General features: G+C 40.2%; 1 protein-coding gene across 17 annotated transcripts in view; it reads left to right on the forward strand.

The window, feature by feature from the left end:
• The first annotated feature begins 903 nt into the window (after positions 1–903).
• TNS3 (tensin 3) overlaps positions 904–17,723 on the forward strand; it is a 211,629-nt gene continuing 194,809 nt past the window's right edge. For 9 of the 17 annotated variants that reach the window (XM_063404585.1, XM_063404548.1, XM_063404628.1 and 6 more), the window contains exons 1-2: positions 904–1,273; positions 14,116–14,160. Coding sequence is in view for 3 of the 17 variants with exons in the window: in XM_063404538.1 (XP_063260608.1) it covers positions 10,918–10,953; positions 14,116–14,160 (81 nt within the window). In the remaining 14 variants the exon portion in view is untranslated. Of the gene's footprint in view, positions 1,274–1,297; positions 1,381–8,586; positions 10,954–14,115; positions 14,161–17,723 lie in introns of those variants that run through there. The other 8 variants (XM_063404620.1, XM_063404565.1, XM_063404612.1 and 5 more) reach the window with 6 other exon arrangements.

The following is a 17,723-nucleotide window of genomic DNA, read 5'->3' on the forward strand; positions in this document are numbered from 1 at the left end:
GCCTCTAGGAGTAATAAAGTAAGGTGTTTATTATTGTTTATCACTTCTATGAGCTTGTTTCTGGAACAAGCTACAGCAAGGTCATATCAGAGTGGACACTGTTTATAATTGGGTCCTAGTCATGTGAGGCATGTTCAAATCCTTTCCTTTGTCACTAGTAATATGCATTCACCTCAAGAGAGGCCTCAGTTACCATCTGATAGCGTGGTGTGTGTTAGCAAACCCGATCCTATTAATGAAATTCCTTTTTCCTTCAGTTAATACTCAATTAATTATATACATACATATATATATGCAAGGAATGACCTGAAGTCATACCTATTTCAGCTAAATTTCAGGCTACTTTTGGGGGTGAAATTCTACACCAAACAAAAGACATGAAATCTCATTTTTTTGCATCTGGGTTAAAACCTCTGCTTTCTGAAATGTGGAGCAAGAGGACAGTAGTACTTCTGCTTCCTCCCTGCCCTTCTCTTTGGCTGTGTTATGTCATGGAAGTTACTCCTTTGTGCAAATGGCAGCAGCTGTGAGCCAGCAGGTACAAAGAATAGCGTCGTGTGTATGTGTCCTCAGGAACTCCAGGTATGGAGCTGCCCTATCTTGAGCTACTTCAAGGGAGAAGTAATTCTTGGTGTGCAAATTATCAGTGCAGTAAAGAACCCTGCTTGCATAAACATATGTATACAGGGAATCTACAGCCTTAGGTAACATCTAAGCAGTGATTTTAGGGATCATTTTTGCCTCCCTGGTGGCGTGCTGAGAAACTAACAGGTGCATACCTGTCGGCACCAAATTGATTTTGGCCTCCCTACTGTGGCCGCTTTGCACGTGGCTGCACTTAAGCTCAAGGCCGCCGGGGTACAGGGAGGAAAGCCCAGCCATGAAGAGCCCTAAGGGTGGCGGCGCTCTCCTGGCCTGAAGATCCCCGATCCCCCTCCCCAGGCAGAACAGCCTTTCGAACGAGGCAGCCGGGCTGCCGCGGGGGGACGGCATCAGGTGGCAGGTCAGAGGAGGAGGCCGGCCTCAGGGTGAGGGGCAGCGAGGCCCGGCAAGGCTGTCCCGCACCCCGCCCGCCCCGAGCCAGGAGCAGCGGCACGCGCCTCTTCCCCGCCTCCTCCTCAGCCTTGATCGAAACGCTGGAGGTTTCTCACGGCGGGAGGGAGTGCATGAAATAAAAACAAGCGTGTGCAGAGCTGGAGGAGGGGGATCCCTCCTCCCGATCCCTCCTCCCGCTCCCTCCTCCCTTGTCCAGTCGCGGAGCCGGGAAAACTAGGTAAACTTTGTCGGCCATTGTGGTCCGCGGGATAAGGACGCGCCCGGCCGGTGCGGGGGCGCGGGGCTTTGTTCCCCGTGGGGCGGAGGAGTTCCGTCGGCGGGAAGGTGACGGAGGCCCTTCGGCGGGCCGCGGGGCCGCCGCAGCGGGACTGAGGAGATGCGGCGGCCTCCACAGTGGCCGCTACCGGGCGCCGGGGCTCCGCGCGCTCGCCCCGGAGCATATTATGGCGGGAAGGGCGCAGTTCCTGGTAGTGGGGCCAGGCGGGGGCTCGGGCAGTCCAGAGGATTGGGAGCGCCGTCCACTGGGACAGTGTTCGAGAGTTCATATTGTCGGGAGGGTAGAGGTGGTGGAGCCCCGCCGCAGGGAAGGCAGGATGGCGCCGAGGCTGAGGGCCGCGCTGTCCGCAGGCAGGCTCCGGCGGAGGGGGCGGGAAGGTGCTCCCGTATCTTCGTAGTCAGGCTAGCTCTCTCCATGCTGGGCAACTTAGTGGCTAGGCACACGCTTCTCCCTTAGAAAGTTACTTCAGCCTGTGGGTTTGTTAGGCAGGGGGACACCCATTCTGGGGCTGAGGTGCGTCGCCAGCGGGGAGTCCCCCTCTCCACGCCTGGCTCCTAGGGTCGCCGTCCACAGGCAGCCCTTGCTGAGGCTGCCCTGGACCACCGCAGCACATCTGTTGGTGTGTATGATAAATGGTGTTGTGTTTGGTACCCACTCAGATCTCTCTCGATGCCCAGCTTTTCTGAACTGTTGGCAACGTCTTGCCATCACTGGCTAAAATTTCCAGCTTCTCGAAGTTTTCCGGTGCCTTTTTTAGATAAATTATCCTTACTGAGGATCGAGATTCAGGATCTTGATGTGTCTTCTGACAAACGTCTAGGTTTTAAACAGCTTTTGGCATTGGTGCTGGCCAGTAATGCAGGCTGGACGGCTCAGGCCCCACAGCTGTGATCCTGCATGTAGGGTGGTCTCCTGAATATTAATAAGGAGATGTACCTTAACCAAGAGTCAAATGTCCAAGCCTAGAATTAGGTGAGAACAGTATTTTCTGTAACTTGATCTTTTTTATTTTGGAATGCTGCTTATATGTTTAACAGACTTTTTTTTTAGAAACTGAGAAGTGCTTGGTGATAGTTATTACATTTGTAATTGCAGTGTTTACTTTCTACTAGGTGTGAAATGAAACTGTAGCGTGAGCTATAAGGGCTTTGGGACTATTTTATGTGACGTTTGAAAGTAAATGTCTGTATGCTGCTCAACTTTGACGGATTACAGATGTCTTAAACTGACTAATTTTTAAAAGAAACTGCTACAGTTCGTCTAGGCTAAGTAGGACTTGCTTAAACTAATGAGATTTTTGATGAGGTTGAAGCTGTGAAAGAGAACCTCTGAGTTATTGAAAGTAGTGGGTTTTTCATCCTACATAGCCAGAATTGGCTTTTTCTTTTGTGTAACTGAATCGATTACTTCTAATACCTAATGTTTATTGGAAGGTTTAATTAGTAATGTAATTCGTTGGAAGTACATGTGCTCATGAATCAGGGCTGCATTGCCAAGAGTTTTCTATGATTCAGGTAGAATATTCTATTTCAGTTTAGACTGTGTGTGTGTCCCAGGGAATGAAGGCAGTGGCAACAAGTAGATTAATCAGTGTTCCTTGCAATCTCTGATTTCATCCAAAGTATCTTTCTGTAGGTCGTACTTTGTTTTACTAAAACAGCTGTGATATTTTGGGATATCATCACCATTGGCATTACCTTCTTTGGCCTGCTCTAGTTTTCTGGTCATTCAGAAAATATTTATACTTGGAACACAGAATCCACAATAGGGATCTTTTTCTTTCTCTCTCTGGGCTGCTTGCAGGATGGCACATGAGTCCATTCCTCAGGCTTGTCTGCCTCTTCGACTATAAGCTCTATGGCTAGCACATCAGAAGATATCACTGAGCTAGAGATATAATAATCCAGAATATTGGAAGAACAGCAATTTCTTTTGCATTAGACAAAGCTGATGGGGAGTCTTTTAATCTCTTTTGGCTGACTTTCCTTCTCTGGAAGTGACCATAATGGCAGAGAATGAGTTGGTATTTATGAGAGATGGGTGGCACTTACTTGGGTTGAGCCTTTTTAGTATAATTACCTGCGTGTTTCCTAAATTTACTGTTTAACAAAAAGAGAGATGGTAACTAAAATAGAGCAGTTCTAGAATTGCATAACAGGTGTAATGAAGGAAAAGCAATATAAGGAAATTATTTTAGAAGACAGTAAAAATAATATAGAAACCTAATAATTTGTCATTAATTTTAGAGCTTACAGTTCAGCTTTATTCTTGGTGAGAATGTCTAGTGGTGTTTTTCTGGCTGCCAGTTGAAGAACAGGATTGTTAACTCATTTGCATTTTGGAAGTATCTTCTGATCCTGACTACCTGCTGAGAATACACAAATTCTCCTGTAGTAATCAGCAGTGAATGTGCTTTATGCATCAGCTTCACAAAACTTGTCAGAAATTCACAGCTTTATTTGCCACAATTTTGCCCTTTCAGTGCAACTTAAATTATTGCATGGTTCAGTTTGTGTCCTAATTCTGGCACTGGTATTGGCATCTGGTATTGAGCAAAATTAGGAAGATCACAATGGAAGTGTTTATATGTTAAGTAAAGTACTCATGTTGATGATTTAAGAGTGAAAACGTATTGTTTGAGTGAAATGGTACTATAGAGCAATTCTTGTTTGCCATCTGGAAATGTCTGACATTTTTAGCACTAGTGTGGATCTGTAGGCTAAACCTGACCAGCAACAAGGAAGTGAAGCCTAGAAAAGAAGAACCATTGGAGGTCAAGTTAACCTTAGTTCCTGTGCTTCCCTGCAGAGGGCTCAAATATAGGACTGAAAGTAATCAGAAGTTACCATATGATAATGACAGTCTATGTATCAGCTACGCACATGAGCTATTGCTGAAGAGTGTCTTGGAAAATATCGGTTGATGGACTCTCCAGCTGAGAAGGCAGATGTGTGATTGGAGAGGTGGGAGACAGAGTGAAGTGATTCAGGTGTTTTTGGTGGTGGTGGTGGTTGTGGTGTTTTGTTTTTTTTTTTTTTTTAAATTTTTGTTTTGGTTGGACTGGGTTTTGGAATTTTGGAATTTTTGTTCTGTTGTTTCTCCTGGTCTTAGTACCTTTGTGGGTGGAAGGTGAGAAGCAAACCAGGTGACTGGATAGTCTCTCTGAAAGTTGGTTTGGTTCTTGCTTAGTTATTACACAGCAGGTCTGTAACAGGGATTCGTATGTCAGTACTTGCAGGTGTTTGTCAGCAAATTATTTTAGTGAGAGATAGGGAAAGCAACCGTCTGGGAAATGCCAAAGCTATTAAAGGTTTTGGCATGCCAATGTCCCCAAAGTGAAGCCTGTCATTTGCTGATGAATAAAAACTGAGTTTCAGAAAACCAGCCTGCAATATGATATTTTACACCTAGGGATAGAGCAGGCTGCTGTTTCTGATAAATGGGAGTGTGAGATTTTCTTATGTTTCTGGTAGTGTGAGGGAGTCTGCAGTGATAATGGTAACACACTTAATGCATGTAAGTGCCCCATCACCCTTTTTTCCCCATTTGATTTGGTAGTCTTCTGTATTGATGTATTTCACAGTGTAACTGTGCTTTTAAAGTTGCTATTTTTTTCACAGCTTAACAATATAATTGGATTTGCATATTCAGGACTTGTTAACTTCTGGAAAAGAGTATAGCTTTTGTGTGCTTGATATATTAAGGCAGAATTTTCATAGTATGCAGGGTCTCTTGTCGTGATCTGCTAGTGATAGGAAATTAACATTGCCTTGCTTCACAGGGATTAGGTGTCCACCTTTCTTTTTTCTTTTGCTCCCTACTCCCTCTCTCATCTTGCCCACTCCATCATGCTACGGTCTAATTACCCTGCAGGTACAGACCTGTGTGATAACAGAATTGAGATAATGAATTGCTTGAGGCATAAGGTGGCAGATTGATGTGCAGCAATCTAATGGACAGATGTGTTGATGCAGCCTGCTTTCAGTGTACATCCACTGAAAAGGATCTGAGGAAATTAAGCAACCTCAGAGACAGAGGAAGGGAAGATGCTGTTATGTCTTTGTAGTTCTGTGAGCTGCACAGACAATCTTAGCTGTGGGGATGGCAGAAAGAGGATGTGAATCCATTTAGAAACGTATTTATTTGTGATTTGGGGAATAAGAAAAAGAATGGTGGTGTTTGGAGAACAGTCTGCTAGATTTTATATGTTCTGGAGAAGCTTCTAGAGCTTAGCTTTTTAAATTTAACTTTGTGTCTTGCATTAATTTACTGAAAAAACAGAACTTTGGTGATGATATTTAAGCCTTAACCACAGAAACAAACAAACAAACAAAAAAAAGCAGAGTAGAGGCCATCATTTTTCTTCTCCATTTGGTCAAATCTTTGCTTGCAGAGTGGAAAGGTGATTGTAGATACATGATTTTAGTTTCAGTTAAAATGCTGTATTAGGTTTTTTCTTGAAGAAGATAATTTTAGTTGGGGAAACTGGAATCCTGTGATGTGAGTTTGAGCTCTTTTCAGTACAAGAAAGAATGTACATTAGACCATATATAAAATTTTCAATGTACCATATTGCCTTGTGTACCTTGCATACCATTTCTCAGACTCTATGCTTTGTAAGCATATTATCATTGATTAACAGAAGTGTATTTACAGCTGTCTTTTTAGTTGAAGTGAAATAGGTGGCCTTCCTTCTTCCATAGGTCTTTCTTAATTATTCTTTTTCTGCAGCTAGTATTACTAAAATTCTTTTGAGGAGATAAAGTAAAAAGAAATCACTAGTGTGTAATTTGATGAGGAATATTTTTATTTGTGTAGTATTGCCTTGTTGGATACCAGGGTCTGTGCTGAAATATTTATCAGTGTTTCTTTGGGTCATATAAAGCGTGTTGCACCTTTTATCTTTTGGGAGACAAAAACTTCAGGTTTTTGCAAGGCTTCTTGGTTGCCAAAATAGGACATTTTTGTGTCCTAATCATCCTTATTCATTTTGGTTAGTACATTTGGGGTCTTTTTTTGTGCACTCAGGTTTCCATATCTCTTATTTTAGTGATTCAGCAAGTTGCTGCAGTTGAAAGTGACCCAGAGGAGACTTCCATCTGGCTTGCTACCTGTTCACTGGAGGGGATGAGAATGGCCCAGAGAATTGTGTTCTGCATTCTGCACCTTCTTTCATGCTGCTGGTCTGTGTCAGGATGCTGCTGTTGCTTCTTGTTTTGCAGAAGTGGCTATATCCTCCTTCTCCAGTCCTCTGACAGCAGTATTGTCAGTAGCTCAGTCTTATACCAAGTTTTTTTTCCTGTTTTTTGGGCTGTGGCTGTATTTGTAGTGGTTAGTGGAGATAGCTTGCTGCTGTTAGACAGCTAAGTTGGTAGTTTAGTAGCATAGGAGGAATTGGGGGCAACCCACTGTGAAGCAGAGGGGGTAAAAGTGGTATTGGAATCTAAAACTAGACCACTGTGGTAAATAATCCAGTATTCAAGAGAGCCAAGAAGAGACAGATACCACAGCACTGTGTTTGGGGTATCATCTGCAGTCTGGAAGAAAAGGTGAGAGGGAGCTTGAAGATGAGCCTTCCACATCAGGGAACAGTGCATTGGCTTAGAGGTTTTCCAGTCTGGTCTCTTTGTATGCTGTACATGCAGATTATCCTCTTCCTGCTTCAGTGCTTTAGTATGAAGTGCAATTGCTGTAACAGAAGAGACTGAGATGTGCTCAGGTCAGGCATTCCTGGCTGTTTTATACCAACCACAAGCTAGTGGATTACTCCATTGGAGGTTTCTTCCAGAGCTGGGTGATTTGTAACGCCTAGCTTTAGCAGTGTTAGGTTCTGTACCACATCATGAGCATCCTCGTTTTCTGCCTCTCATGGAGCTAGTGAAGAGGGAGACATGATCTGTGTTCCACAGCCTCGTGTGACTTTCCTCCTAATAGTAAATGAGGTAGTCATGGAAATACAGCTTTTCTATGTGCAAGCTTTTGATGAATGGACGATAGAGACTTGTTACAGGATACTTTTCTAACAGTGTCCTGGATATAGTAGCTATAAAGAATATCTTTGTGGGGATTGTGTACTTCTGGGAACATCTGATTTTCTGAAAATATGTGCTAGGTTTTGTTTACCTGGTGGATCTGAACTTTTCTGTAGTGTTTGCAATAGAAATGTAATTTTTAACAAATTGTTGATATTGTACATCTGCCAGATTATGGGTGATTTGCCATTTTTAAATTTGTTATATATACATGAAGAAACTTTACCTGCATGGATTTTGGTAACAAACTGTTCCCTCTGGCTTTGATGAATGAGTTGTTACCTGATTATAGCTAATAAACACATAGATAGCTGTAGTGGTCAAGAAATGAGAACCCAGGTCTATGGTTTGATTAATTGCTGTTGATTTTAGTATGTAATCAGTTTAATTTGTGCTTGATAAACCTGTGAAAACACTTCCTTTAAGAACACAAAGTATTTCACTAAGTTAGAAATAAGTAATTCCTGAGGCATGCTGTCTTTTTTTTTTTTGAGTCATTCAATTATTCTTGCAGTTATCAGCCACACTCAGTCTTTAGGACTATTTTTATTTTCAGTTGAGATGGATTTGATTTAGAAGTTGAAAAGTCAAGTACAACCTGTTACTGCAGGTTCTGGGAAACCTGGCATTTCCAGTGGCAAATTCAATAGGTTAGGATGTTTAAACTCTGGGTGGAAATGTAGGTGTTTTTAGTAGTAGACTGGATTTAAATTAATAAATGTTTAGATTAGTAGATTTCAATGGAACCACTGAGATTGTTGTTAGCTTGTTTCCTAAAATTTCTCTCTATTTTGTCTGGTCCAGTCCCAGTATTGGATTTTTTTGATCTGTAAAGTTATAAACATCTAAAAACCCCTTGCTTTTCTATTATAGCTGCTCTTGCTCTTTGAGTATTGTTGAAATAAAAGCTTTTTCAAATATCAAGAATATGCACATTTTACAAGTGCATCTTCAATCCGTAAGTAAAATATAGCACATAAATATGGGCAAGTCTTACATACTTTCTTTACGACTGTGGAAAGAAATGACTGACAGTTCTCTAGTCATTTTCAAAGGAGATACATGTTTTGTGCTTTTTGTAATCTTGCAGGTGTTCCCTTTCAGCAGTTATTCAACAGTGGCCTTGCTGCAGTTGAGTCCAGCTGTTCTGTGTTATTTTGAGAGCTTTTTGTGTTCTGCAGTATTTTATGGATGCTAATATTCTAATTTCTTTCTGTCTTATATACTGTGGTTACGTAAAATATTTTGGTGCTGCCCTAATGGTCCTTTGGCTGCCTGCCTTTGAAAGGTATATTTAAATGTGTAAGCTTGAATCTTATGTTAAGGTTTGTCTGTCTATGTTAAATAATGTGTATGTTGAAAGGCACTTCATGATGGGGTAGAGGAGGAAAAAGGTTTAGTTTTGGCGTGACACTTAATATTCTTCCATAGAGTTCTTGCCTTTTGTAGCCTAAAAATTCTGCATTTTCAGTCTAATATTTTGCTTTTACTTCTGTGCTGCTTTCTGGAATGTGCTTAATTTGTGATATTTTCTCCCCCCACCCCCAGCCTTGGTAAGCGCTGGACTTTTCTCCAAGGAGTAGCTTTGCTGAAGCACAATAGTTTTATTGTTACCATTGATAAAGTGCATCATGGGATTTATAGTTCCATCTAGGAAATGAACCTCTAGAGGAGTTATGCCAGAAGCCAGTTAAAACTCCGTTGCCGAGGGAGTGGAAGTGTGGCATGTCAAAATCTTTCAGCTTTTGCTGGGAGTATTCTTTTGTTTAATATCTGCTCTCTCTGCTGTGCAAAGGTACTTTGAAGAAAAGGAATTAAAAAAAAAGAAAAAAAAAAAAGGCAGTTTTAACTTAATTCTATGTCACTGAAACACTTTGACCATTCCCTGTGTGTATACATGCTGTTACTCTACTTTGTTTTGAAATGCAGATGCTTATTCTGCCCTGAAAAGAGAATAGCTATTCTCTTTGTATGTTAGGGTCATAATGTGTGTTAACTAACTCACCTTTCCTGAAAGCTGGAGACTAGTTAATGAGGCACTCCAGCTTTCATTATGGCCTTGCAGGAGATGGTATACCACTTACCTAGAAAGAGCATTTGGGGGTTAATTGGGAAAGAGTGGCTATGTTCACCTGTGACACCTTGAATCTGCAAGTACAGAGCAGTACTTCTGCATAAAACCAGGACTGAAACATTGATTCTCAGTCTAGTTGAAGACAATAGATTCAAAATGGTCAATGATCATGTGGTGCAAGGTCATGTGTTGCTAGAAGGAACTGATAAATAATCAGAAGAATCTTTGAGAATTGTTTACTAATGTCTTGTGTTCATTTGTGAAGAAGGCAGTTCAATGAATTAACACTTCATATAAAGACTGAGTTGTCCTGGTTAGTGCCTTTATCTGTGTGCTTTTAAGTGAGACTGTCCTCTGCAGGTATGAGATTTTGTAAGACATAGTTATTCTCCTTTATGCAGAAAACTTGGTTAGCCTGAGCTGGACTGAAATGTGAGTAAAGTCGTATTGGTTGTGCACGGCCTGTTTTTTGGTAGTGGGGGATCAGAGAGGTGGCTTCTATGAGAAGCTGCTAGAAGTTTCCATCATGTCCAGCAGAGCCAACCCCTGATGGGTCTGAAGATGGACACGTTGCTGGCTGAAGCTGGGCCAGTTAGAGATGATGGTAATGCCTCTGTGATAACATATTTAAGAGGAGAATCAAAACAAAGTAGGGGCACAATGTTTTTATATCCAGAGAAGAGGAGGCGGTGAGAACACATGAGGGAAACAACATAGAAACACCCAGGTCAGTAAAGAAGGAGGGCAAGGAGGTGCTTCAGGTGCTGGAGCTGAGATTCCTCTGCAGGCTGTGGTGAAGACCATGGTGAAGCAGCTGTCCCCCTGCAGCCCATGGGGATCCACAGGGGATGCAGACATCCACTCACACTCCATGGGGAAGGTCCTTATGCTGGAGCAGATGGGTGCCTGGAGGAGGCTGTGATCCAGTGGGAGACCCGGTGGAGAGAGGGACTGGAGCAGCCTGTCCTTGGAGAACTGCACCCTGTGGAACAGTGCCCTAGGCTGCAGCAGTTTTGAGAGGACTGTTTGCCTGTGGAGGGACTCACATTGCAGTGATTTTGGGAATATTGCTGCTCATGAGATTGGAACCACATTGGAGAATTTCATGGAGAACTGTCTCCTGTGGGAAAAGACCCCAAGGTCTCACAGGGGAAGGACTTCTCTCCCTGAGCAGTGGAAGAAGATCTGGGGTGACAAACTGACCAAAACCTCCACCCCCTGTCTCTGTGTGCTGTCGGTGGGAAGGAGGGAGGCATTGGAGGGAGAAAAGTGTTTATAAGGGCTTATTTTACTTCTCATTATCCTCCTCTGATTTTGTTAGTAATAAATTTACTTTGTACCTTTAAGTTGAGCCATTTTGCCCTTGGAGTGTCTTCTCCCAGACCTTATCGCAGCTCATGAACCCTTTGTTAATATTTTTCTCTCCTCTGCCCAGCTGTAGCAGGGGAGGGTGAGTGAGCCGCTTTCATGGGTGCCTGATGCTAGGCCAGTGTCAAACCATGACAGTATTCCGGGTAAGCATTCTAATTTCAAAGACTTGGACTTTTTGTTCTGGGAGGGACTGGAGGGATATAGTATGTGTGAATGGGAGGTGGTGAACATTCCTGAAGGGGATTAATTTTGAGATGACTTAGATGCTTTGATCCTTTCCATCTGCAGGTTGGCTTGTTTTAGCTTGCTAATATGGGGATAGCAAATTCCCGCCTTCCTTTTATGTTTGGAAAATTGCTTATAGCCCACACATGACTCTGTAATTGGGGAGAGATTGTTCATTCTTGCCTGCAGGAAGGCATTTCTCTGTCTGCTGACATGAAGTTCCAGACTAGATAGAGGGAATGCAAGAAGAATGTAGATGGGAATCAGGGCTGCACAACTCCTAAGCTACAACTCTTGAAGGAATTGACACTAATTGTCCAGAACAACATCATGTATTCTTCAGGATGAGGGAAGTAAAGTTGTTCAGTAGCACTCTGAGCCTCCTCTGTGTCTCAGTGTATAATATTGTGGTTATCTGTAGTACTTGGTTACTGCGTAGAAACTTTAGTGAGTGTAGGAAAATTTTATTTATTGACAATCCACAATAGTTCACTCTCATGAATATGTTTTTCTTGTTTATTTCAACTTCAGTCCGCTTAAATATGGGTAGAAGGGATCATATACATTTAAGTGACCTGAAAATAGACAAAGGGCTGGTAATAGCAAATTTAATGCTTTGCTTCTCAACCAAACATTTTAAAGACTGTTAAGCTTGTTCTCTGTTGAGCTTGTATTGCCTTGCCTCCTCTCCAGTTGCTCTTTTAAGTCAAGATTTTCCAAAAGAATGAGAATTTCCTTTGTGTTGTATTATCTCAGAATTCTGCTTGGCTGCTTATCCTGCAGGTAAGATAGCTGTAGTCAGGTTGCAGAGAGAGAGATTTAATCCACTACCTCTTCCCCATTGCAGAAGATATTTTGAAAAATTTGTATGTGTACTTGTCATTTGGAACTTTTTGTCTCTCTGAGGGTATTTATTTCTTATTAAGATAGAAACTAGCAACATATAAATCAGAGTCCTGGCATAAGCTTACAGTCTTTTTTTAGTGGAATTTCTCCTGGTGTTGCTTCTACATTTAAAGATTTTAGGAGTTTGCTTTGGATTGGGATCACTTTTGATTAATTTAAGATCTCACAGAATTTTGTTCAGAAATGTGTTTGATAAAAGATGTTCTAGGATGAATAAATGCAGTCTGGTCAGCTTCAGTTTGGTAACTTACCTTGATGCTTTTGTCGTTTGTGGCTCATTCTGTGTGCATTGGGGTCCCAAGGAAAGAGTATTACTCACTCTCCTCACCCACCTGACAGAGATCTTTTTAAAAGAAACCAGGGGCAGTTGAAACCTCCTGACCTCACAGTGGCTGTCACCTGCTGGTAGCTGGGTCTCTGCTAACAGGAGAGTATTTGAGGTTAAATTTGAGTAAACCGAATAAAGCACAGAGATTTTTTTGTGTTTGAGAGATCTTGAGTGATACAGTAGTGAAAAAAAATTAAAAGAATGGGCAATTCTGCCATCTGCTACCATTTCTCAGGAGCAGTAGGTGGTTTCTGGTAATTGAATTGCTTTCTTAACAAATGTCTCTTTAAGAAAAGGAGCTGATGACTAAAGGAAGTTGAGTCAAAGAAAATGAACTATACCTGTAAAATGATTTTTTTTTGAGGACTGTGGTAGATATTGGAACCTATTATATGAGGACCTTTGGGGAACCTTGGAAGCTAATTGTTTGTTGCTGTCTCTGTGGAAGTAATTGCTTCTAGATTTAGATACATCAGTCAGTGGTGAAGAGGAAGTCTTAGCATAGGTCATAATGCAAGTAAGCATTATGCTATACAAGATTATTCTGACTGGAATGCTTGGAAATGATGGCATGAGTTGGACAACTAGAAGTCTAAATTCCAGGTCATCTGATTCTGCTAGAAATTTTCACTTAGATGACCTACTTTCCTCAGACTGAGCTCACTGGAACAGTAAGTTACATGAATGAAATCTTAATCTCAGTTGAAGCAGCCTGATGTTTGGAGGATACTTCACATAAACCAAGGAGTTTTTAAGGGGTTCTCTACTTTTAACAAAGCACATTCAGTCACAGAGACAGTTAAACACAGCCATCCTTCAAGAGGCAGAGTAATAGATAAAAATTTTCTGCAAAATGTTACTATGACAAGACATATCACTTTAGTCTGAAGGCATCTTTCTGTACTTGCTGTACTTGAAAGCAGTAAGAGCAAAAAGGGCATCTACATGTTGTGGTACAGGAACTATAAAATTAATAGGTTTTGTATATGGGCATGTTTTGCATTGAAAAGATTAATTTTTCATGGTTGAGTGAATAGAATACAGTAGTTCAGATTACTAGATTGTAGAATTTGGTTTGGCTTAACTTTAAAGAATTTTATCACTTATTCTAAGAAAAATACTTCATCCTTTATTTGCTTGCAAAATGGTATTTCTTTGTTTAAAAATATCTGTGCTGGTATTTATGTCTTATCCTGTTCTGTCAGCAGTAAATTTTGACTTCCAGAGTTCAAGTTGCTATCATTTATAAACACAGTATGCTTGTGACTGTATGGAGGGCATTGTGGGGACAGGTTGGAGTCTTGGGTGCACGTGGTGAGCTGTGGTGTCTTAGGCTGTTAAGGTGGTGAAAGAATAACTGGAAAGCAAAAAGGTGGACAATTAATTGCAGGTAGGAGAAGGTGACAGTTGCAGTCAGTGTAATAACAGGCTGTGAATTGAACTTAAGCTGGAAAACTGGTTTGAACAGCTGTCTGGCATTTTATTTTCCTTTACACATTTCCTCCTGTGCCACCACCCTTCCTTCTGTCCCCTGTAAAAAATTTTGGACTTAGTGGGATCTGATACAGGAAATTAAATTTTGCCTTTGTTTCTGATAATAATATTTGGAAGCTTTTTCAGATGCTTTGGTAAAAATTTTTATTTCTTGCTTAACTGCATTTTTGATGTACAGAGGACAAATGGATTTACTTAGAGTATAGCTATGTGGCTATATAGGGGTTAAGTGCTATTTAAAAATTATTTTAGTGAGGGGGAAAAGCTTTCTAATTGTAGTGAAGTATTTTTGGAATTTGCCCTGTTAGTTAGTAATATTTCACTAATTAAAGCAACCCTTTATTTAAAACAGGCTCACAGCAGTTCATCTGGAGAGTTGGCTCGTGGGCAAACTGAGGTATGTTCATTCATCAGTGATTCAACATACTTTATATGCTGATGTTTCTGAAGTAATGCTTTTCACTTGGAAGAATGTAATCACATCTGTGCATTCCTTGTGATTTCTCTGCTGCTCAGGGTTGCAGCTTATAAAAAATTTTACTGCCCTACAATTTTGTGTGTAGTGAAAATTAACAAACAAAACAGGTATATAGTCAGTAGGCTCTCTTTGGCTGTTAGTATCAGATTTGTTTGGCAACATTAAAGCATTATAAATCTTTGCTGAAGGAACATTATGAAGAGGTCGTTCTCTCTTTCCCCCTTTCTTGTTTGGGAGAATAGTGTGTATTCTGACTGTTTGCTCAGTATGCTTATATGTTTGTAGAAAAGTGAGTTCTTGTTTGGAAATTCCACTTTTGCTGTAAAGGAAAGGACAGGGCCTATGTTGATGTACAATGACAGTTGAAAAATTTTACAAATTTTCCTGCCCTGAACTGCATTATACAAAGAAAGTCACATAATTCTAAAAGGTCACCATACAAATCTTGAGTAGCTAACTGTATACTTGCAGGTGGTGTTTTGCCAATACTGCAGAATCACTGCTTGCTCTTAGTTGCTTGGTTTTGTCAAATGGCTTGCTGCTTTTTAAGAAGTCTACTTTGCCAGATAAAAATATTTTGAAACATTAAAACCTCTAACCATCAGGCATTTTGGGTGAAATCTGTTGAGTGATGAAGACCTGCTAATACTTTTGGCTGGACTGAGCCTTGGTAGCTTTTTTTTGAAAGATTACCACTTCTTCATTAATAGATGATTGCAGACATACTTCAGGTTTTGACAAAACAATATTTGTGTGTTCCCTTAGCAACATTTATAAAAATACCAGCCTGCAGACCTGCCTTGTCAACAGACCTGTGAACAAACATGTCCAGGCAATAAAGATGCTTCAGAAGTTGTAGTTGCTTTCAACAATATTGATATACTGCATGATATACTCTGTAATAATGGAAATGTTACTGGAATAATTGGATGTCAAAACTAACTAAGCCTTTAAAATAAACATTCTGTGGTCTCACATTTTTTTGTTACAAATTTCCATGAATTTTCAGGTTTTGGTAAATGTATCATGGGGCTATTGCTTTTGTAAATTGCTGTGATCTAGAATATTACTTTATTTGAAGAATCTATCCTAGAAGTGCTTTCTGGTTTCTTTTCTGTGGGGCAGAAGGAGTAGTGACTGCTCTGATAATGAATGAAACCCTCTAAAAGTGCAAGAAAAGAAATCTAACCTGTGATAAAGTAGAAATTATGAAGGCTTTAAAAGAAACTTGTTTTCTGAGAAAACCGTTAAAAAGCAGAGTACTTTTCCATTGTGCCAATATGCAAGTACCCATGATGCTAAACATGTGAATGGAAACAGAAGATCCCTGATGAAGTGATACTGATGAGATTGAAAAGTATTTGATAAAAAGAGTAAGGGTTTGTGGAGCTTTGTGGTTGATAGAAGGAAGAGGTTGGTGTTTCAAGTGGATTCTTTAGGCCTTTGAAAAGGATCATGAAAATCAAGTTATACATGTGTCTTGATGAGTTTTTCTTTACTTGCTGTGATACGAGATCCGGTTTTTAGTGACATAGAAATAACTAGGATAGCTATTCAGAAATTTAAAGTGCATAGTTTTTTGAGCCAAAAGGAAGGAGCAGGTTGGTTGAGTTATGCAACAGTTGCATTTTATGTAATTGTTTTTTCTTGATGTAATAGTTTAACTATTTGTCCTTGGATGAGTGTCCAAGTTAATCAGCTACAGAGCAGGCACTCTATAATACTCCATAAATGTCTGTTGTGTTTGATTTCCATTTCCAGAAGAGCTTTAGGTCTTATAGCTGAATGTGATCCTTGTACTTATGCCATTTTATATTATTCTGGTTCATTCATATGGCAGAGGAGAGGAATTAAAGTTTCAAGCCTCAGGCCAGTAGCAACAAATCTTTTCCTGGCTGGATGAGAGCATAGAGTGGTCCTAGTCGGTTGCGGCTTGCACTAGTCAGTGACCTGAATTTATGAAATTTGTCAAGATGGCTATTTTCTTGTACTCTTGCTAGAGGTAAACATTTGAATGAGAATAGCTACCTGAAAAGCTACCTGAAAAAATAGCTACCTGGAGACCATTTGGACAGACTGGCAAGGGTGTTATCCTATCTCCAGCCTGTAACTGAAGTGACTGTGAAAATGATTATTAATAAGGTGGGAATAAGGTTTACTTAATTATTTTTTTATTTATAAAAATCTGAGGTTTAGCAGAAGTGGGTATAATTATGATTATTAGCTTGCTATTGATGCATTCTTTTACCACAACATGGTATGCTTTACTGCTAATTTTTTCTTACCTTGGTTCTCTCAAATAGAGGTAAAGGTTGAACCATGTCAGGTGCTTTCCCTTTCTGTATGGCAAAGTGTGAGTGCATCTTGTGCTCGATATGTCTGCCAAAGCCTGAACAGCCTACTTTTCATAGTACTGATTCAGGTACCAGAGTATAAAGGATAGTCAGAGCTGGAAGCAGTGTGCAGATTGGAAGAGGAGCCTTATTTTGCTATTGTCACAGTGAGCAATGTGTCTCTTACCATCAGGTGAATGTTGATTCCTCCTTAGCATTTTTAAAAATAGTTGTGCATTGTGGGAAGTAGATTTGTAAAGAATTCTTAAAGCTTGATAGAAGGCTTACGCAGTATGTATGTGTATGTAAACTTTGCGATAAAAAATGCTGACTTAGAAACGCTGTGGAACAGGACAGATATTGTTAAGAGAGAAATAGAACTAGAAACAAATTTCAAATGATGGCTTTGCAAATAGACTAGATACTTTGGAGAAATAGAACTATAAAAGATGCATTGTAGTAGGACTCACAAGAGGTAGTTTTAGATAACTGGCTTTAAAGCATTAACAGTATTGTGCAGCAAAAGCTGATAAGTCAAGAAATGCTTATAATGTATTGTAATTAGGAAATAGTTTGGATTCTGATTGAGATGGCGTAAATTATAACATCTGTACTGTCTCACCCTTCACATAAGACTAAAAATGGAATAAAAGTTTTTAAAACACCTCTCAGTTGCCCCATCTCTGGGTCAGAAAAAAGTGTAATCCAACACTACATCATGAAAATGTTGTCATAATATGGATTATAATTTTAACAAGGAAGTTCTGACACTAGTGCTTGCTGTTTTTTCTTTGTTTGTTGTTTTTGTGTGTGTCAGTCATGTTCTTCAGTAAAAATACAAACCTACCTAGTACCTGCACTATTTCAAAGTTTCCTCTGATTTGTTTAGGTGGTGAGTATGGGTTCTGTATATTATCTGTGGTTAGTAGCAATAAGGGAATATGATCGAGGTTTTGACCCAGTATACTGCTTTAACATGAAACACTTGTGTTCAGTGGTTGGTTCCACCAATTTTATAATATCAAATATAAAAAAAAAGAAGATATGCAAATCTACAGTCGCAACTACCGTGTTTTTCATCAGCTTGTGTTTTTAAAGACCACACAAGAATACCAAGATAAATACAAAATAAACTACTAACCACAAGTT

The sequence above is a fragment of the Prinia subflava genome, chromosome 1, assembly GCF_021018805.1.
Source record: "Prinia subflava isolate CZ2003 ecotype Zambia chromosome 1, Cam_Psub_1.2, whole genome shotgun sequence".
NCBI lineage: Eukaryota > Metazoa > Chordata > Aves > Passeriformes > Cisticolidae > Prinia > Prinia subflava.